The sequence below is a fragment of the Uloborus diversus genome, chromosome 8, assembly GCF_026930045.1.
Source record: "Uloborus diversus isolate 005 chromosome 8, Udiv.v.3.1, whole genome shotgun sequence".
Lineage (NCBI taxonomy): Eukaryota > Metazoa > Arthropoda > Arachnida > Araneae > Uloboridae > Uloborus > Uloborus diversus.
The window spans coordinates 123597098-123619574 of record NC_072738.1 but is presented as its reverse complement, the minus strand read 5'-3'; the positions used below and the strand labels follow the sequence as shown (position 1 = coordinate 123619574).

The 22477-nt window shown below is 31.8% G+C and overlaps 1 protein-coding gene across 1 annotated transcript in view; it reads right to left on the bottom strand.

The window, feature by feature from the left end:
- LOC129228578 (GATOR complex protein NPRL3-like) overlaps positions 1–22477 on the bottom strand; it is a 48524-nt gene that overhangs the window by 10485 nt on the left and 15562 nt on the right. The window contains exons 5-14 of the mRNA XM_054863260.1: positions 18160–18325; positions 17329–17482; positions 9499–9574; positions 9287–9395; positions 9176–9210; positions 7586–7742; positions 5895–6001; positions 2104–2233; positions 1788–1959; positions 134–314 (exon numbers count right to left, since the gene is read on the bottom strand). Of these exons, the coding sequence (XP_054719235.1) occupies positions 134–314; positions 1788–1959; positions 2104–2233; positions 5895–6001; positions 7586–7742; positions 9176–9210; positions 9287–9395; positions 9499–9574; positions 17329–17482; positions 18160–18325 (1287 nt within the window). The remainder of the gene's footprint in view (positions 1–133; positions 315–1787; positions 1960–2103; positions 2234–5894; positions 6002–7585; positions 7743–9175; positions 9211–9286; positions 9396–9498; positions 9575–17328; positions 17483–18159; positions 18326–22477) is intronic.

Below are 22477 nucleotides of genomic sequence, written 5' to 3'. Positions count from 1 at the left end.
AAAGAGTCGCCATTACTATCTTTAGTTTTTTCCATTTGATTTTTGCTTTCAATGCATTTCCCTTATTTTGCGTCTTTTTAACCCAGTCCCTTGTGAAATGCAAAATTAAGGTTTCACAGCAATCAATACAAACCTGATGAAAGTTTTTTGGTCATCCTTATTATTGACAGCATCTCTCAATATACTTTGTCTTTCCGAAGGGGTAAGATTTTCGAGACGCATACAGTCCTGCTCCCTCAGTGACAAATCTTCCTCATCTGATATACTTGACGCTTTGGAGTGAGATGGACTTAAAAGGGAATCCTCACTCTGATCTATAGTGATATTTTAAAACATTATTTTATTATTTATATTTTAAAACATTTAACATTTACTTAAAAATTGACCATTAAAAACAAATTCAAGATTTTTTTTTCATATAAGAAGGCTGGACTTTAAAGATAGAATGAATTTTATAATCACATAAATTAAGTGTAATTCAATCACATTATTGAAACCTTGAATATACCATGTGAAGCATATAGCTGCAAAAGTAGGTATATCCAAACAAAAGTCGCCGAAAAAAAAAAAAAGTATGAGCAAAACTTTTCAGGTTTTGTTTAAACCATTGAGGAATCATTTTGAAACTCTCTGACTCTCTTATTCATTGATCTACATAAGTATTGCAATGAAAAAACTAAAAAATAAATTTGCAAAAAAATTGGAATAGGAGATACCTATTTTTGCAGCTACAGCTTCATACCGCATGTAATAAACGAGCTTTCTAAAGAGGGAAAACAAAAAAAGAGGATATAAAATTAAATTTTTAGATGGTAAAACAATAAAGGGCGAAATTAGAGGTCGCCACCATCCACTGTGGGATAAAGTAAAAAATGGCGTCTTAAAAATTTGTGTCAATGGCCACCTAAATAAATGACCTTGAGTACAAAAAGAATTAAGTTATCAGTAAAATCATTTGTAAAAAAAAAAAAAAAACTCAAAAATCCATTTGTATGAAATGATCTATTAAAAATAGATTACTTACATAAACTGTTGCATTTAGGATTATTATTCAAAGAATCAAAAAATATATATAGTTTAGCCTCTTAGTAAAAAAGAGTGGCTACTAATGAGATCATTACAATTGGCCACTGGCGATTCAAAATTTTCCCTAATTTTGCGCTTTACAAAACATACATTTCTAAAGCAAATACCGGACATTAAAAAAATGTTGTGTGTGCATTGACAGATATAAGGATAAGGGTTCCCTTGATGACGTGACATTAAAGAAAGGAATCGAGTTTGAATCTCTCTCCCAGAAACTCTTTAGAAATGCTAGGACAAAGAATTCAGAAGCCTTCCCCCGGCATTTTTCAAGATTTAAGTCTTACAGACGAGATTGTAGACATCTCAGGTAGTGTTAGGGGAAGGAATGGATTCAATGACTTTCCTTCAGTAACTTTTGGAAACTAAAGTTCCAAAAACGCAATTTCTGACGACTTTCAATGATGTTATAGGGAGGGGGTTTGGAAATATTACAAAATTCAACTTTTAAAACATGCTTTTAGAATACCTCTATCAACAGAAAATAAAATAAATAGGTGTTGGACCTCCTTGGCTAAATCTCTATTTTAGTTGTTTTAAATAAAAATGATGTTTCACCTCCCCCCCCCCTCAGCAGGTGTAAATAAGACATGTAGTACGAAGAGGTAGGGTAAAAAAAAAAACAATCGCCCCTCCTTGAAAATTTTTTTGATCCATCTTTGTGTAGGGAAGGGGGGGGGGGAGGTAGAGTAAATAAAACTCACAAGAGCTTCCAAATTCAACAGATTGTTCTGATTTTTGAGTTCTGTTCTGACCACTTGAATATTCTGCATGTTGCACTGATGTTCTATCAGAGGGAATGAGGTATACATAAGTATGTAGTTGCGTCAAAAGACGATGCTGCAGCATCCATATGACCATTTGTACTTGCCGAGCCTAGAAATTAAAAAATAAATAAATAAACACTTTAACATATTTTGACCAATATTAAAAAAGCTTTAACAACAAGCTTTGAAGTATTTTTGAGAAAAATTTTTTGTTTAAGTTTTACCAGTAATTTAAACAAGTAAATGCATTTACTTGCTGATAAGAAGTCTTCATTGGGCTATCTAATACACTTAGGGAAATGGGTAAAGAGAACTGGCTTAGCATCGCCAACAAGGACATGTTTTGAAATCGCTCAGAAAACTTTGCTGCCACAGCTGAATTACTGTAAAAACAAAAAAGGAAAAAAAAAAACATTACAAAGTTTTACATTGAAAAAAGGATTTAAAAAAAATTAAAGGGATATAATTTACTTCAGAACGCTATTTAACCATTTTTACATTTAGAGCTTAAGATTTTGAAATGTGTCTACATACATAGCATAAAATATTGCATAATGAAAATTTCAATATGACAAATCTCCCATTCACTTTGCCCGACATTCCCATATATACAGTATTTAGTTGATCCATTCAATATGGTTTTTACATAATAACACATTTAAAATGATTTTAAAATTCCATTTCTTCATAATAATCTGAAAATTAGGACCTTGTATTCATGCTCTTACACATGAATGAGAGAGGGAATACTAAGGGAGTCCACAACCAGTGAAAGAACAGCAGGGTAGTTCAAAAATACTTGTAAAGAAAAATTTCTCCCAGAAAACGGGCCACCCCTCATTCTTTTAAAAAATAGGGGATGGCCTGGACTTAAGCACATTTTTTTTTTATTTATTTTTTTTTTTTTATGAACCACCCAAGTGAATGAATACTTGCTCTAAAACAGCGGTTCCCAACCTTTCCCCCTTGCGAACCCCTTCCTAACTCCAAAAGAAGTTGGCGAACCCATTGAATACAAGGTAATAAGTAACAGGCAAAAAAAAAAAAACACGTGCGCACTTACACAAACACAAATAGAAAATAAAATTTGGGAAATTTTTTTCTAGTTTGATGCTGCTCCATAGTTTATAACAAGAACGAAAAAATAATTGCGAAACATAGAATTGTAAATATTGCTACTAACTAAAATGATCGCTAAAAAATGAATGCAAAACAAATTCACCAAAAATAAGCACTGATTATTCTATGTTGAGCTTCAACCAGCTCTGGAAATTTTTTGAAAATGAGATATTTGTGGAACAAAGAGGCTAAAAAAAAAACTTGGCTGAAATTTTTGTGACACAAGGATACATTTATCTCTCTCTCTAAATCAGAAGTCAATTAAAGAATGATCTTTGAAATACCTTTCAGGAACTGTCTCAGATTAACTAAATGAGTTGTTTTCTTCCAATTAGAATGAGAAAGATCTAATAGGTTTTAAGTCTTCTTGAAAAGGACTATGAGCCTAGCTGTTTGATAAGGATATACTGTGCACATTAATCGTTTGACTTCTGAAGAATTTTCTTGTAATTATGCTACAAGTGCAGATTAAAATGCGTATATTAAAATATAATAGTCCAACCACGGATTGCATGAAATTGTCCAGATGAGACGAATCTATGTGAATAAGGGAGAAAAGTAAAAATTTGATGCGTGTATTCTGCTCATTTGGATGAGACTCTGCTTCTGCAAAAACTGACATTGGTAAAAAATAATAGATTTGTCCATTTCTGGCTGTAAAACGCATGTTTGTCTTTCCATACAATCCGTGGGCAGACAATAGTAGCATCTATTTTTCAGTATAAGCATTTACTATAATTTTTACACAAAAGGTAATTTTTAGCGAAATAAATATTTTAAAGCTAACTTACTACAAAAGATATTTTCTGCACAAATTTCATAAATTCCTTATTTACATACAACGCAAATTATGTTGCATGGTTAAATACCTACCGTTGATTATTTCAGTTTTACTGCGTAAAACTCACACTGCCAAACTGTCACCCACGACAACTTTCTAAAGTATCTAATTTTCATACTTCCGGTGACATTTTTGGGTTGCTACTATTCTTTCTCTTTTTTGTCAATGAAGCTCGAAGTAAATTGTAGTCTGTAGTGTGAAATTTATAGCAAAGCAAAAAACAACAGCGTGATCTTAATTCTACGCATTTTTGACTCAACACAAAAGAAGAGCGATAGCTCTTCGTCGGACTCAAATGGTAAAGAAACTAAACATCAAAATATTTGAGACGATCGCATATGCTCCATGTAAAGTTTTCATCAAGTAATGTTTTCATGCTAAGATTTTAAAATGTGCGAGAGACAAATGAATAAACTAGTATGTTGTGGCCATCACGAAACTTTCTTCTATATCTTTCTTGTAATTCTGACCCCTCCCCATGCTTAACGAGGAAGCAATATTCCCAACGAAAACAAAATTACACATGCCAAAACTTGATGACCATCCCAATTCTTGATTTATCTCAAAAGCAAAGCAAAGAATGAAAATTGAAAATTATTTTTAAAGCCTTGCTGAAAATAATTACAAACATTTATCTGTTAACAGACACAAGATGGCAACAGCTAAAAGTTTTAAATCATTGAGATAATATTTCGGATCATTTCCATGCAATTAAAAGCACGAGCTGAACGCAGACGACAGTCTGTTACGATTTATCTTTCTTATTGTTGCAATAAAAAAGCTATTTTTATTCACACAAATAAAAAAAAATCAGCCCCCCCCCTGGAGCGATTGGCGCCAAAATTAAACCAACGCCTGTTTACATATGGATTCATATTTATTCCAAATTTCATCCAGAACGTAGCATTACTTCTTGAGATATGGCACTCACAATGGAAAAAAAAGAACGTTCGATTGCGCCACCCCCTTTTTAGCTGTTGACACCAAAATAGAATCACTTCTTATACCCTCTAAGGGCTACTTGTCGATAAATTTTTGTTTGATTACGTTCATTATTTATTGAGATACAGCAGTCACAATTGACGGCAAAAAACGTTCTATAGCTCAACCCCCGTTTGAGCTATTGACACCAAAATTGAATCAGGATCTGTACCTGTTAGGGACAACATATGGACCAAATTTTGTCTGATTCCGCCAGTTACTTCCTGGGGAATAGCAATCAAGCAAAACTCAAAAAACGTCCCATTGCTCCACCCCCCTTGGAGGAATTCGCGCCAAAAACCAATGGGCACAAGTTCACATAGGGGCACATATGTGTACCAAATTTCGTTCGATTTCATGCGGTAGTTTTTGCTGTAGAGCGGCCACAAAAAACTGGTCACACACAGACGTGACACACACATACACACACACACACATACATACACACACACACATACATACACACACACACAGACAGACAAACATTTTTCCAAAAATAGTGGAAACGGACTCAGCACACCTCAAAACGTTCGAATCCGTCAAAATTCGAAATTTGAAAATTTGAAAGAATCCAATACTTTCTTCTATATATTAGATATAGAAGAAAGTAAAAAGGAGCAAAATTTTCTTTAAACTGCTTGAACATGAGACTTCATCAGAAAGAGGCATGTTAAAACTCCGCCATTACAATATTCTTTTCGCGAACCGTCTGAAAACCTCTCGCGAACCCCTGGGGGTTCGCGAACCACCGGTTGGGAACCGCTGCTCTAAAATATAAGGTTTCAAAGGTTTTTTTCTTTGATAAATTGGCAGTTGTAACTTCCTTCTATACACTTCAAAGAAAGAAACCAATTACAGAAATTGTCTTTGTCCACTAGTTAGATGTGTTTATTCACTGGGTTGTTGAGCTTTTTTTACGTAAACAAAACATGAAAAAGAAAAATGAACGAATATATTTTCATTTAGCACATTTTATGCATTGAAAAATACAGTCACTCCTAAGAACTTTAGACTGTGCACAAAAGTATATACATTTCACATTATTGCTTTACTTAAAATTTAAATGAATAATGAAAGTAATAACTATTACATAGAATGCTTACATATATGTAGGTGCATAAGGTGATATTACGTAAACATTGCTTTCACAGATAGGGTATATAATTGTTGCTTTGCCCCAATATAGAAGGTGACCTACTAACTGGAATACCTAAAATTTACAAAGAATAGAAAAATAAGTAAATAAATCAGAGGTAACATCTCTAATAATCAAAAAAATTATATATAATACAAAATACTGTCAAACTGGTGGTAAGCATCCTTTAGAAGGAAAAATTTTTCTGAGATATTCTATTAAAGAATAAAAAAATAAGAGCAGAATCTTCCTAAGATGTTTCAAGATTTGAATTTTCATTTGCAGTTCAATGATACCAGTAGTAAGTCTACTACAGTTTGTAAATATGATGATATAATCCTCAAATTCTTTGAAGAGTTTATCATAAACTTTTACAACTTTTGTTAAGAAAATCTTTCTTAACAAAAGGATATCATTTTTAGTACTGGATGCCTATTTTTATAGTGATATTACCAAAAATAAATAAATAAAAAAACAGAATGATCAATGCTAAAAGATGTAAACATTTTAATTATTGTTCATTTTTCTTCATGCTAATGCACTTTTTATGTAATCGATTTTGTGATGGTATTTGCTTGTTTGGTGAGTGATCTGATATGTTTGGAACACATTTTCAACCTGGCATATCAAATAACATGTAAAACCTGGGTTGATTAAAAGTTCAAAAATATTTACCCAATTTGACAACAAATTTTCTGAAAGGGAAATCAATACTAATAAAAGATGGATACAAGACTTGGAAATATACACATAAATGAAGGATAAATTGGCCCCAGAATGCTTGCTTTCCTGGATCTAAGTAAACTTCCCTCCACTTAAAACTGGTCAGGACTCAGTATTCCAATTATTTCTCATTGGAATTATGGTACTGGAAAATCTACCAATTCACCCCTGATACAATTTCATAAATACTAACTGCATACGAGGACTAGATTTCACATAGTGATGAAATCATATCTGCTTGGAATAGAGGGGCTTGGCCAGAAATAAAAGAGATTTCGCCAAGTCGACATCTTTTTTGGTGAGAAATTTCCAAATATCGCCAAGTTTGGAGATTTTTCATACCATTTATGATGACGTCATTTACTCAACAGGCAATCAGATGAGAACTTTAGAGAAACATAGATTCATAAACACATACATTGAGAGATATTCATGGTTGGACTTTAATAATACAGCAAGGGGGTTTACGGCACAAGACTATGCCATTGAAATTTTAAGGGTGTAATTTAAGAAGGTTTTCGATCTCATTTTGGGGAGAGGGGGAGAGGTGTTCCATAGCATTTGAGAAAAGGTGCTCCATTGCTCTTAGGGGATAGGCACCCTTAAGTATAGATACATATTCATTTGTCGATAGAACTTTTTAAAAATTTTGCAAACATTTTTTTTATTTTATATCATGCAGCTTGGAACTGACAATTGACTTTTTAAAATTCTTTACAGACAGTCACACATTATCAGAATCTTCTGAAATTTCAGAATAGAAGCATCCCTGTGTCAGACTTCATAAATGTTCAAGGACAAAATAAAAATGGAGCACACAGGACTTGGTTAGAGTTTGATCATCCAGACTCATGATTTAAACACATTAATTTGAATCAACACTCTACATACACAGCAAAAAGACACATGAGAATTGGGTTGAATTAAAAAACCTACATGTGAAAGCATTATGTCTGCATCAGCTGCTAACTGCTGAAAATTTTTCAAAGGGCTTGAAACGTTTATTAGTCTTATCAATGCAGGAGAAGAGTCCAGTGGAAGAGCACTCAATAATTCTGCAGGTTCCAAGAGAAGTAACAAACCATGATAAGGTCTGTAAATAAGTAGCATTAAAGAATTTGTAGACTGTATATAATCAGGAGCAGAGATTAAAAATTTCAAGAAATTTTGAAGCCATGGAAAAAACTAGTTTTTCCGTTTTTTTCTGGAAAAATTTGAAAAGACAGAAAATTATTATGAATTAAAATGAAGTTTAACAGTGGTGTTCCTAGTGTGGGTGTCACCTGGGGCGGAAATTTGTGGTGTCACCCCCCCCCCCCTAAAAAAAATATTGCAATGTTTTATGTAAACATGTTACACAATTTTCAAAAGCAAATTTTTATTCATGTGGTGAAACAAAAGGTAACATTAAAAGATAAGCATAAATTATGAACTCATTATATGTAAAATTTGGCCATACTCATATGCAATTGTCCCCTCCTCATAATATAGTGTTCCATTCTGAATGAAGTTTGATAGCTTGTATATAATTTCAGATAAAAGTTCAGAATTTAAATATTCTTTTTATAAAATCTTTAATCCATTTTGGGTGTCACCCCCGCCCCTAGAATGACGTCACCTAGTGCAAGTAGCCTCCTGGTAGTTAGGTTACTGGAAAAGTTTCGTACAAAACTTTAAAAGAGCACTTTTTCCCCTATATATGATGATTATAATTTTTTTTTCCTGAAAATATATGCAAAACTTTTATTATTAAAAAACTTTTCTGGTTTCTATGTGCCAGTAAGTTCAAAACAAACTTATCTAAATTAGTCATATTACTATTTGCAGTTTAATTTTAATTAGGGTGTGATTTTTATAAATTGCTAAATCAATTTTTTTGAGATTCTTCTTTTCTGTTTTGCAAATTTTAAGATTTTAAACAGGTAGTTTTTTTTCTATAAAAACATGCATTTTTATACATGTATACCTATACACACATTAAATAAAAATAAACGAAAATTTGAATTTAAACATTTCCACTAACTGATGTCATTCATATACCTCTGTCCTGTGTATACGTTTACAGTTTTAGTGAGAAAAGCAGCAAATAATACTTTAGTGTACAGGGAAATTAAATTATTTTACAACTGCATTATCAAAATTAGTGTTTTCCTGTGAAACACTGAATATAAAAATATATTTAGAAAAAAAGAGCATTGGAGTGTAAATGTTATAAATTTTTGAATGCATTATTTTGAACAAAAAATTTCAATTTTGTCAGAGTGGAAATAAATCTCTATGGAAAAAAAAATTTCCCCAAAATTTCTGGTTTTTCCTGACTGTTCCCATTTTTAATCAGGAGTAAGATTGTAGGAATGATTTAAAATAACAGAGACATAAAATAAAATGCCTTCCTCAAGTAGAGTAATTTTTGTGTGTGTGTGTGGGTGTAGGGGGGGGGGATCATACACTCATTAAAATAAATTTAAGCATGACAGACATTGTACTTTTTTATTTTCAAATGAAACATCTATTGCTTGTCCTTACCTTAAGTATTTCATGCATTCTTGAATACATTCTGGCTGAAATAGAAAACAAAGTGAGTTAAAATGCACTGAAACAGACAGATAATTTTTGAATAAATAGCAAATTTCTCACCTCAACAAGTAGCCTTTCATCTTGCAGCCTATGAACTTTGTTTGGCAAGCAGAAACTAAGCTCTATCCAGTCATTTATTTTTGTATAAACAACTCCACTACTTTTTAAACTGAAAAATCGATACAAAAACAAAGAAAAGACTATTACTTTAAAAAAATTTATGCAAGATAACATTTCGTGTATAGAAATACTAATAAAAAGCTACAACTTACTCTTCAAATACTACTTTCAAATGCACTGCTAATTCACTTTTGGAAAGAATTAAACTAAACGGTGATTCTTGATTTTCTGGAGGAAAAAAAAAAGATTATCATTCTATTTATGCCTAGAAATGCATTAAAAAATAAAAGTAGATCCTGGCATAAAAAATAATTCTGCACTTCATTCACCAATACAATGTCTTTTCGCATACTTCGCTACTTTTCAAAAAATAGTTCAATGAAATCAAGATGTGCTTATTAATAGCTTTACTTTTATGTTAATGAGGGGAAAAAATCTAGTTTTCTTTGCTTAAAGGAAAATTGCGAGCTATTCCTAACTTCGTTTAAACCTAAAACGGATGTATAGCAAATGGTTGCCCTTCTCTTTTGTCGTCCCTCTTCAATCAGAAGTGTGAGATGTAAAAGACATACTAGTAGAAAAAGTTCAAATTGATTTAACAGGAACTTTCTCTTTTTCTACAAAAATGAGGGGTAAATAAATGAAAATTTTAAGAAATTTAGGACAAAGTTCAAAATATTAGGACTTGTAGGACAGTTTTGAGAAAATTGGCACTTTTAGGAAAATTGTAAATACATGTCAAATTAGAGTTTTTTCTCATTGAAATTACCACCGGGTTAACCGTTGGAAAAATAAATGTCTACTTAGTGGGGTACTTGAGTTATTTGGATGTCGAGTTACCTAAGTTTCCCTGCATTTAATTCTGTATCTATATGTATAAAAATGGATGTTGGTAAACGTGTGTATATAGCTGCTGAACTCAGAAACTACCAAACCGATTTGACTAAAAACTTCAGTTTGTTCTTTTTAGTACTGGAAAGGTTTATAGACTGGACTGGTTCCAAAAAAGTTCAACTTGTGGTTCTTTTCTTATTCCAATTTAAGTCACAATTTTCACACAAACTCTCAAATATGGGGGTGAAAAAATACTTGCACATATTAACATTGTATGTCTATCGAAAGCACTGATCTTTCTGCTGAAGATGGCATCGATTCAAAATGTCTAAGTTAAATAAAAAACGAGTTATAAGCTTTTTATAGTTCCATGTTAGAAGGCTTACATTAACCCAATTCGGTATTCAGTGTATCATCTCAACTCCCTGTCGATAGCTACAATTGATGTATTGTTGAATAGTTTTGCTTTTCGTCTGCCAGTTCAAGGCTTATCTCAAGTCAAAACTTAAAAGTAACATTTTTTGAACAAGATTGGCAAATAATAAATAGATTTGGCTGATTATTTTCGAATTTCATGTAACTTTGATGCAATAAATGGGTTTTTAAATTTTTTTGTGTTAGTTGGACATTTACTCATTATTCCAATCAACCAGCAGGAATCTCGTCAAACTTTTTTTGCTAAAAGATTTTAATAGCCAAGGCATCTGGCAATCTTTTCAACTGTTGCTGTTATTGAAGCTAAAGACTATGTAATAATGTTTCTCGGCGTCACCATGTAATCAAAATATTGCCATTAAAATAATCTTTAAAACTTTTGTTAAAATGTAAAATAATCTGCCAACTAAATTAAGCTAATCCATAAACTCAAAAACTTCCATTCATTTGTTTTTTTGCACAATTTCAAATAATCACCGAATTTTGCTACTTATTTCGGGAACATTTCAGACAAAAATGTTTAGCGTCATTCTATGGTCACCAAAAGTATCTCAGCAAAAGGATTACTGCAAATTTGGTAACATTTGAAATCACACCAAAACCCCACAATAATTGAAATTTCAAAGTAACTACTAACTAAAACAAGAATAGGGGGAATACAGGCGGATAAATTTTTTAAACAGTTTGTATTCAATACCCATATAGAGAAGGTTTTAGACTCTATGTTAAGTTTTTAAAAAATAACAGATAAATTTTTTTAAAAAAGTGAAATTAATTTCATACTATGGTATTTCTTGAAATTTGTATATGCTTAAATGTTATACTTTTGTTTCTAAATAAATACTATTTTGGTCTTTATATTTATTGCTATTTTAGTTTTATGGGTTAGGAAGGAGCTTGATTCTTAATCATGTCAAAGGGATGTGTTTTGAATTCTTTCAGTTAAAACAGAACACAAATGCAAGTAACGATTGTTTCTCATAATTGTGTGATACTGACCCAGGCAACGATGGGTATTTTTGCTAATAAAGTATAAATACTTTATCTTGGATCTAATTTTTTAGCATGGTATTTTAGAGCACTAAGAGATTGCAGAATTTTCAATCACTGCAACCTATAAGGAAGAACATCCAAACTATAGAGGCCCATTTAAGATTTTGATGACCTGAATTCTTTTTTGCAATATTTTACTAGCTAGAAAAATATATCTTATGAATTTTGAATTATTTTACTAACTTATTGATTCATTTTCTTTGGACATGATTCCAATGAACTCCATAGACACATTCTGGCTGATGGAAGTTTAATTGGTATAAGAAAAAAAAATCATCTATTCACTTCTAAAACTTTCAAATCCTACTGTTTTTTTGCCCCTATGAATTTTTACCCTTATGAATCTTGTTTATAGTGGGAAATTGAATCATTTCACATGAATTATTTTGACTTTTCTTTAAACATGATACAAGAACAAAATAAATTATTAACTATAAGTTTACCAGGAGTTGTTCAAAACTGAAAGAAAAATTAATCAAATTAAAGCATGATAAATGGAAATGAGGATTTTTAGAGGAGAACTTTTGAATAATAAAATGTTTCGTTCAAAATGCATTACTCTTTCAAAAGTCATTAGGGAAGCAAAAAGGCATTTCAATTAATAGGTATCTTTTATCTTATCTCAAAATCCTACATTCAAATTTCAACTCAATTTTTTAAAAAATATGTTTTAACAAGATAATTTTAAATGTTTTTATTTAATTTTCAATGTTTTTACTTCATAGTACAAAAGTGTTCAGAAAATTTACAACCTTCAATGAATTAATGATTTGTTTGATTGAATAATCATGTTTAAGTAGTACATTTACTTAAAAACACAGTATATTGCAACAATGCAGAACATTCATTACAATTATGCACAGAGTATTTTTATGACAAAAGTAAGCAAACACACTGAGATTACAAAACAAACATATAATAATTTGGATAAATATTGGCATTTTAGGAATTATAGGGAAGTAAAATGAAGATAGAGTTACAACATGCACCAAAGTAAGTAAATAATTCCAATTCATTAAATATGTTATTCCTGTCCTTTTAATGGATAAAGATAATTTTTTCTGATGAAAAGAAGTGGACTTTGGATAGACCGGATGGCTGGAAGTACCATTGCAGTATGATGCATGAAAAGAAAAAAAATTCTCTAAGCGCCAATTAGATGGAGGCTCTGTCATGACTTGGGGGTGCTTTGCTTACAATGGTGTGGACTCAGTCACATTCATTTCAGGAAAAATGAATTTACAAGCATATCAAAATGTCTTCACAAGTCATCTTTTGCCAAATGCTGAACTTATTTCTGGAAATAATTCGAAATATCTGCAAGACAATGGACCTTTACAGTATTCATTCGAATAACAGTATAAACAATTGGTTCCAAGTCAACAATGTTGAAACTTTGAAATGGTTAACTAAGTCTTCACAATCAACTCAAATTTATGCAATTAGGGGACATTTTACTTCACCAATAGAGCTGAAATCTACTACCAAAGATGAATGGTATAAAATAGGAACACCCATGAAAACAAGAACATTTGAAATAATTCGAAGCAAAATAGTTCTTACACAAGCTTCTAAATGTGTATTTTTTTCTCCCTATGCTTTTTTTCCATGTTGGCCTTAAAGATTTCATTCAGGGTCAAATATTGATCTGTAATATTTTCTGATAATAAAATACTTACAAATGAATTTTTTTTTTGTCTTTTTTTACTTGTATTTAAGGTATATAAATCGATTTTTTGATTCTCAGTTTAATATAAGTCCAATTTCTCAAAAAAGTTTACTAGCCTTAAAGCTTTAACTCAGACTATAAATAACTCAAATATGTGGAAGTCATAAGGCGACAAATCTGGACTGTAGGGTAGGTGTTACAAAACTCCCTCTCACTATTAGTGATTACATTGCTTGCTTAGCTTGATCTTGGTAGATACAATATAATTTACGTCCCTTCAAGAATCTTTTTACAATACTTGTTTACAACCGTTCGATCCAAACAGTGCTCACTATAGACTGCCATTAACTAGGTATAAATGTTGACAGAAACCATCCTACCAAGTATTGTTGCAATCTAGACACATTCATGTATACCAGAGAGAGATTTTTCCCTCGATTAATGTTTTCTACCACGAGCAGCTTCCACTGTTCAACATCATGTGCAATGCACACTTTCTACACCCCTTTATATCCCTGTTTGATGGTGTTGCTACAGCTACCGTCATTCTGAAATAATCAGACATGTCCACTTTTCCTTTGGGTAACCCTTATATTTAGTATTTTAAATGTAGAGTATTTAACTTTTAAAGAAGGGCCAGGAAAATATTTCAGCTGTTCACAATTCAGTTAGTTATTTACATTCTCTTTCAAATATAAAATACTGACATTAATGCCAACAGTAAAATAATTTTACAGGTAATAAAAGGATTTCGATTTAGCAGTTACAGTTCCATTCATATAGTTCGACAAGTTATCTTTACCACAACGTTAAAGAGAAAGGAAGTTACTTTAATATTTGTTCAAATATACTATACTTGATCAAATATAAGTTCACATTTATAGAAAAAGTTTAAATAGATTCCAGTACAAATAAAATCATCAAAGATGAAAAGAAACAGGAACATAGAAAGAAAACAAGAACCAAAAGGTTAATACAAAATTTAGACCCATGTAACAATAACATGCACATTTAACAAAAGGCAGTACCGTATTTTCCTGCATATTATCTGTGGTGGAGTATAATCTGCAGGTCTTTAAACTGGCCTGAAGAAAAAAATCTTCATATAATCCGCAGCAGTGTATAATCCGCATACAATATAATGTAAAAAAATGAAGTTTTGATTTAATATACAATTTTAGCAACTAAATTAAAAATGTGAAGAAGTAATAACTTTTAAGCTACAGTGAAACCTGCGTAAGTTGACCACTCACGGTGCACTACTTTAGAGGTCAACTTAAACAGGTGGTCAACTTATAGAGGTTGATATAGATCTAATTCTGTGCCTGAAAATAGCAGTCAACTTACACAGGTGGTCAACTTACAAGGGTGGTCAACTTTACAGGTTTTACTGTATAATCAAAATTAATCTAAAGAATAATGATTTCTTCTTTAAATCGTGATTATAGTACCCTAATTACTTAAAGCCAAAGAATCAAGACAAAGGAGCAAACGGTCTAATCTTGTGCAAATGAAGGCTTTGTCCGGAACAGTATGTTGTTTATTTTCCATAGCCTGAATCGCATAAGAGGAACATTCAAGCTATGTAAAAAAAAACAATCTATAGGCAGCAAAGGACATTCAAGCTATGTAAAATAAACAATATACAGGCAGCAATAACGGCCTCAGTGAATCCTACTGTAATTATTGAGGTTCAATGTTGTTGAGAAAAAAAAATCTCATATAATCCACACCTCCTTAACTTTACACTTTTTAATAGATAATCTGCAGATCATATACAGGAAAAATATGGTAAACTCAATATTCTTAAGAAAATATTTATAAACCGAGATAAGTGAAAAAATTTATGACAACACAAAGGAAAACAAGTACAAAGAAAATATCAGTATTGTTAGCATCTCACATTTGAATGAAACAAATAATAAACATATCAATGATTTATGCAACAGAAATACAGTTCTGGACAGACATAGATACAACAATTACAAACAATGTTTACAAAAGCCATTCAAACAACAGTGTCTTTGCTGCTGAACACACCAAGTTTTGAAGCATATATACTTGCTGTTTGCTCCGACAATTTGACTATGATAGTTCATAAAATCTGAACTTTTTTGAACAATTGTTATCCACATTTGAACTGAGGACGTATTTAACACCTCACTTTTTTGATACGCAATAACTTTTAAGATTTTTAAGAATGACATAAATCAATACATGAGCAAAAGAAGATGCTTTCTTTCGTAGTACTTACACACATAAAAAATGTCAAAACTTACTGATTAATTTCACTCTGTAGATCTGAATTCTGAATGATGGACTGCCTTTGAGAGATGGTAGATTGCGATTTGATTTTGATTCTAACAATCATAGAAAATTTGTAGAGGCTTAAACACAAACACTTCAAATAATAACATTTAAACAAAGCTTGAACATTGTAAAAAGGTTTCTCTCTAAAAAGATTTAAGAAAGCATAAAATCTAGGCATTGCATGATCTAGTGGAGATCACTATTATTAAATTCAAAAAATAATCACAGTAGTTGGCTGTTCAACATAGTCCACTATTAGGGAAATAGAAATAACTTTTAAGTAAAGTAAGAAATAACATTTAACAGAACAGCGTTAATAAGAAATGACTGACAAAAGCTTTTGTCAGATGTCTTTTCATCCATAAGCTCTTTTTTTTTGCATTAAAAAAAGCATTCCTTGTAATACTGGAACACCAAAACACGTGTCTGCAATAATCTGCAATTTGTGCAATCACACATTGTTATTTCTTACTTTATTTTTCAAGCACACTGGTATTTTTTCAACTGTTAATTTTCAAGCATATGTTTATTTATAATGATAATTAATTTTCATTTTCCCCCCTAAGTTATTGCATTATCATTAATATACACAAATTCAAATTTTCATTATCACAATACTAAGTAAAAGTTCATTTAATTAAATAAAACAATGCATAAAATAAATGTTCTATTTAGCAAATTTTAAATGAAACAATATTAACCGTAGACCCAAATGTACCAATGTCCATGACAAATATAAAGAGTTATCATAATTTTAAATTTAAAGGCAATACTGCCATGGGCAGGTAAACGGCAGTAACTGCAAATTCTTCATTTATTTATATATTTATTTATTTATTTATTTATTTATTTATTTTTTTTTTTTGCATTTTTGTCATCTATTGTACATTAGCTTCTTTGTACAAGCTTGCTTATTTGATTTCCGCTGAAAAAAAAGGCTCTGAAAAAAAAAATTGCATAACTGCAACATTTCCTTATTGTTTGCATTGAATCCGACACACATTTCTCAAATATCTGAAAAACTCATTTCTGCAAAGACTGTCTTTTACCTACCCACGGCATAATACATCTTTGCTCTAAAATATTAAATCAGGCTCAAAAGAATAACTGTCAAAGACATATTCTACGTCATAATTATGCACAATTACTCATGGATGGAAACCTTTTGAAGATTACAAGGGCATTGAAGGGTATGAAGAAATTTTGTAATGCCACAATACAATTCAATCAGTCGAAGAGTTATGTAGTTAGCTAATGAGCGATTCTGATTTTACAAACAGAATAAGTTATTTAAGAGATGGAAAATAACTTGGAAGATTAAAAAATAATTTTGCTAACAATTCTCTTCTACACTCATTGACAAATATAATTTAAAAATTAATGCATACATAGCATATGGCAGAAAGCAACTATCACAAAATCTAAACTCTTCTGTGAAGTTGTGTAGATAACAAACTCATTTTTTGATAATGTTAATTCCTACCAAAAAAAAAAAAAACACTGTATCACACCGAGAACACACACACATTAAACACGTACTATGTTTTAGTACTTCTTATTTGTAATACTGCTTGAATTAAACTAAATTTCAGCAAAAATAAAATATATGATTTTACTACAAGAAACATTATGCACTAAAACAAATTCAGTCTTCAAAGAAGTGACAAAGAACAAAACTTACCTTCTGGCATAGATGCCACTTCATCATGAGCACTCTGCATTATCTTTGCTTGAGAGGTTAAATAGTTGCAGCGACATTCTTCATTACGAATAGCAATTGACAACTTATGGCACAAATCATGATAACAATCAACAACAGAATAACTTGCATCTGCCTAAGTGAAAGAAATCATCTCTTTAATTAATGAAAGAAAAAAAATAATTAATCAAAGTCATGGTTGGCCCCTTTGACTGCTCAAGTTTCTTAATGAAATCAATAAAAATTATGTATATTTTTTCAGGCATACAAAATCAATAGAAAATGTACGCATAAAATTTGCATAAATTATGCCTAGTATGCTAAATCTAATAACAAGGTTCAAGGAAAAGTTTAACTTCACATTCTTTCCACCACATTTGAGTTTCAATATGGCCGTCATGGTGCCTAGTATATGCTATAAAAACGGATGAAAATATTTCTGTACCACAGAAGCATGCTAACCTAAGTCCAAAAAAGGCAGTTTTTTGTTTATTAGTGCAATTGTACGTAGAGTAGAATCCTATTCTGTATCAAGCCATGTGAATGTAAATCTAAAAAACAAATCCTTTGTAATTATTTACCAGAGTTAAAAGAGTGCACATCCCATCCTTTGCATGCCCCCAGACAAACGTTTTAATTACCTTCGGCAAAGTAGAATTATGTTACTTACGTTAGTCTGGCTATGAGGTACAGATCTAACATCTACGAATCTATATTCTACTGAACTTTTTAAATAGTATCAGTTCCTTAATCTGTAATTACTTTAATCCTTTTCAAATAAAGTTACACACAAACATAAAGTTGATCACTTACTCTCAGAGCAAATACAACGTTGAATGTGGTAATGGTAGAATGTTCTCTGTTGGGTAAAAAAGTAGGATGCCCAATAAACCGCACATTCTCAATTTTCAGCTCAAACTTTTGACCACAAAGCTCTGGTTTTACAGCGAATAAATTTGATAAAACCTTGTCATCAAATCTGAAAGCAAGAAACAGTGAATAAAACAAAAGATTAAAATTTCACAAAATATTTTGTTTCAAATATGTTTTGTTAATAACTTTGCTGAAAATATAATAGACCAGCACATTTTAGCACCAAAAAAAGGGGAGAGGGGACTATTAATGAAGGAAAATGAATGAGAAATACTTACCCTATTATCTTTACGTGTGGAAGCTGGAGAGTATCCCAATTTTTATGAGGGAGACAAAACAGACTATTATTTGACAACCATTTTGCACATTATCATCCCATGTCTAATGTTTTTTTTGCCCAATAATAGCTAAGATTTCAAAAATGAATCCCTTTTATTTTCCTAGATATATGTAAATAAAGCACCTTTTTTTTCTCTTTTATACGTTTTAATCAATAATACGCTTTTCAAATTGGTCCCTGCATAATCTGATACGCATTAACGTAAACTTGTAATACGTTTTTTTCATTTATACACCTTTTACATTCAGTCTATTCAAAAACATATAACGGTACTTCACTGTATTTCAAAATTAAACAGACATTTCAAATTCTAATCAAATATAAATTTTATTTTTATCAAAAGAATAATCAAACAGAAACACGGAAGTGATAACCAGCAACAGGTTTTGGGCCAAGCTAAGCTGGTCCTTATCATTTTATCAATCCCCAATGATAAGATCAGTGCCCCGGAAAAATTATTCACCCCATTGTAAGTAACAGCTGCTTCTGGTAAATTATTCCAAACACCAACAGTGAAGTAGTAATGTTTCCTGATTTAAAAATTAGCTTGGAATTTGAAACACTTAAAACAATGACCCCTGATTTTGCCACCTGTGCAGAAATTTAGTCTAGAAATGTCCTCCATTTCAATAAACTTAAATAACTGGATCATGTCCCTTCTTACTCTCCTTTGCTCAAGGCTACGCTTATTAAACATTCTAAGATTATTTACAATTTGCTAAGGGTGGCAAATTTGATAGTAAGAGCCAGTACAAATCTAGGGGGGTGGCTATGAGGCTGCAGTTGTCCCCAGACAGGGCCGGATTTAGGGGAGGGCAGGCGGGGCTTCTGTCCCGGGGCCTCCAGATCAAAGGGGCCCCCCACAGTAAAATTTTTACAAAATATCCTAAATTTCACAGGTCAGCAAATTTTAGGTTTTTTTTCTCCCATACACATTTTTTTTTTTTTTGTATTTCTACAAAGAATGCTTGCACAAAAATAATATTATTATCGATAATATTAGTATTGGATATTTCCGAAAATATGATGATCTTTTCGAACCCTGATTAGGGGCTTCCACTCCTTCGTTGCCCCGGGACCTCCACTTTCAAATCCGTCCCTGTCCCCAGACCGGTAATAGTTTTTTATAATGTCTTTTTGAAAAATGATACAATTTCCTGCATTCATCCTATCTTTATCATTTAATTTGCTTTTGCTCTTCTTACAGTTGATACACAAATCTGTGGTAGTAACAGGAATGTTAGTTTTCCGAAATTTCCTTTTGAGTTCTGGAAATTTTTCCCTATCTGTTTCAAAAATTTGTTTTTTTACTCCATAAAAAAAGGAAGGGAGAAAAAGCGTAAACTCATAGGTATTTGCTTTTCTCTCTCTCTTTAGTTATGGTGTTTAGAATCAATTCCGAAAATTTTGTCCTCGTTCTCGTTGTATTTAACTATTAGTTTGCGATTTTTCACGTTTTCTGTCTTCAATTTTGTTTACACCACCTGCAATTGCCAATTTTTCAATTGATTCAATTTTTTTGAATCTTTAACAAGAAATGAAATTTTTGCTTTGAAATTGCTCTGTCATGGTGTCTAAAATGCATAACATTTTTTTTTTTTTTTTTTTTTTTTGTGAGGTACACTGACATTTAAGTTTTTAAGTTTTACCATGAAATTCTAAATTTTAGATAATTTTAAGGGCGACTCAAAAAAATCCAATAGCGGTTCACACCTGTAGATAACCGATAATGATATTATAGTTTTGAAAGACAGGCTTTTATTTACATGTATGAACTTCGTTGATGTCAAGGAGACATAAAATTTTAATGACCTCAGCCGCCTCTAGAACAAAATTAGCCCCCTAGTAACAGTTCCTAAATGGCATAATATACACTTTGTGATACATTCTTTTTTTCAAAATACTTTATTCAAATAATAATCGAATGGTGACTCCAAAAGACACATTTATACAATATGAAAAAAAAAAAAATAGTACCTATTTTCTGTAAAATTATTTGACAAAAATAAACTTGCTTTAGGCGGCCTGCCTAATGCGTCTGCACAAGCAACTCACTATGATCTCATTAAATAATAACTGTTAATAATACTTCCATTGAGAATTTCATTTAAAAAATTTCTTTCTTGATATAGTTTTTACAAATTGAATTACTGCAAATGATTTTAAGGGCATTTGTTTGCCACAACACAAACATTTGGTAAGGCTTCATTGGGAGTTAGCCATGACATATTTTGACCACACTATTTAGGGATATCTTATCTGAAAGGATTAGAAGAAGCTCTACTCCCAATGGAGAATTTCACAATTATCAATGAAATTATTAACAAATTAAGAATTATCAATGAATTTATTGGGTGAGTGCAAAAGTTCGTGCGGAGTTGCAATAGATGGCGTTAGAACGGGCGTTATGTGTTGTCATTAATACCATTATCTACGTAAGTCAAATCGTTGGAAAGGTGACGTGTTCAGCTTTCATTCCAATCAAAATAATTTGTGCAGATACAAACTGCTTCGAGAAAGATTACTTTTAAAATGAGTGTTGATAAAGTGCATTTACAACATGTTATGCTTTACGAGTTTCGGAAGGGAATAAACGTTGCAGCGGTCGTAAAAAACATTCAAGACGTTTATCAAGATCAAGCACAAGCTAAACGAACTGTGGAAAAATGATTTGCAAAATTTCGTTGTAGAGATTTTAAGCTGGAAGACGAGCCACGCTCAGGTCGACCTTCCGACATGGATGACGACGTTTTGCGTTCTTTAGTTCAGAATACTCCGCGAATTTCAACAGAGGAAGTTGCTACAGCACTTAACGTTGACCGATCAACTGCTTTTCGGCGTTTAAAAAAAATCGGATTTGATTTAAAGCTCGATATATGGGTGCCCCATTTGTTGACCGAGAGCAACAAAATCCAGCGAATTTCTGCTGCCGTATCTTTATTCGGGCGGCTCAAAAACGAGCCGTTTTTGGATCGATTAGTGACGGGCGATGAAAAATGGGCCCTGTACAACAACCTTCAGCGCAAACGCACCTGGAAACAGGCAGGTGAACATGGTGACACAATGGCAAAGACCAGTTTGCACCTGATGAAGGTGATGCTCTGTGTTTGGTGGGATTGCAAGGGTATAATTTATTTTAAGTTTCTCCCCGCCGGTCAAACGATTGATTTGGACAAGCACTGTCGTCAATTAACTAATCTGAACCTAGAAATCAAACAGAAACATCCGAGTTTGTCAAATCGCAAAGACGTAATCTTTCATCAAGATAACGCTAAACCACACGTTTCAAGACAGACGCTACGCAAACTGAACAGCCTGAAATGGGATGTCCTAACTCATCCACCGTATTCTCCTGATATCGCACCATCGGATTATAACTTATTCCGGTCATTGCAAAATCAATTAAATAAAAAAAACTGGACTCTTTGAATGCCTTACAAAACGTCGTGTCTTCGTTCTTCGAATCTAAACCACGCAGTTTTTATGATTGGAGCATCTGTATGCTGCCAGAACGTTGGAAGAAGATTATAGACTACGATGGAGAATATATCATTGATTGAATAAAGAGTTTTGCTTGCCTAATCACTATACGACTTTCTTTCAAACTCCGCATGAACTTTTGCACTCACCCGATAACTGCAAATCAAATTTACTATTTTTGAAAGTTAAATGGACAACTACCATATATATATATATATAAATAAGCAAACAGAATTTCAAATATTAAACAAATTATAAATAATAAGTGATGATAAAAAGGAAAAATGCAAACAGCTATTAATTAGGAATAGATAAAAAGTGAATCCATAGCTTATCAGCCGTGGAGGATTCATTAATTATGGTCAAAAGACCAAAATTTTTTAACTATGAACTAGAAGAGAATGTTTAAGCTCCAGTACATGCAATATAGAGTAACAA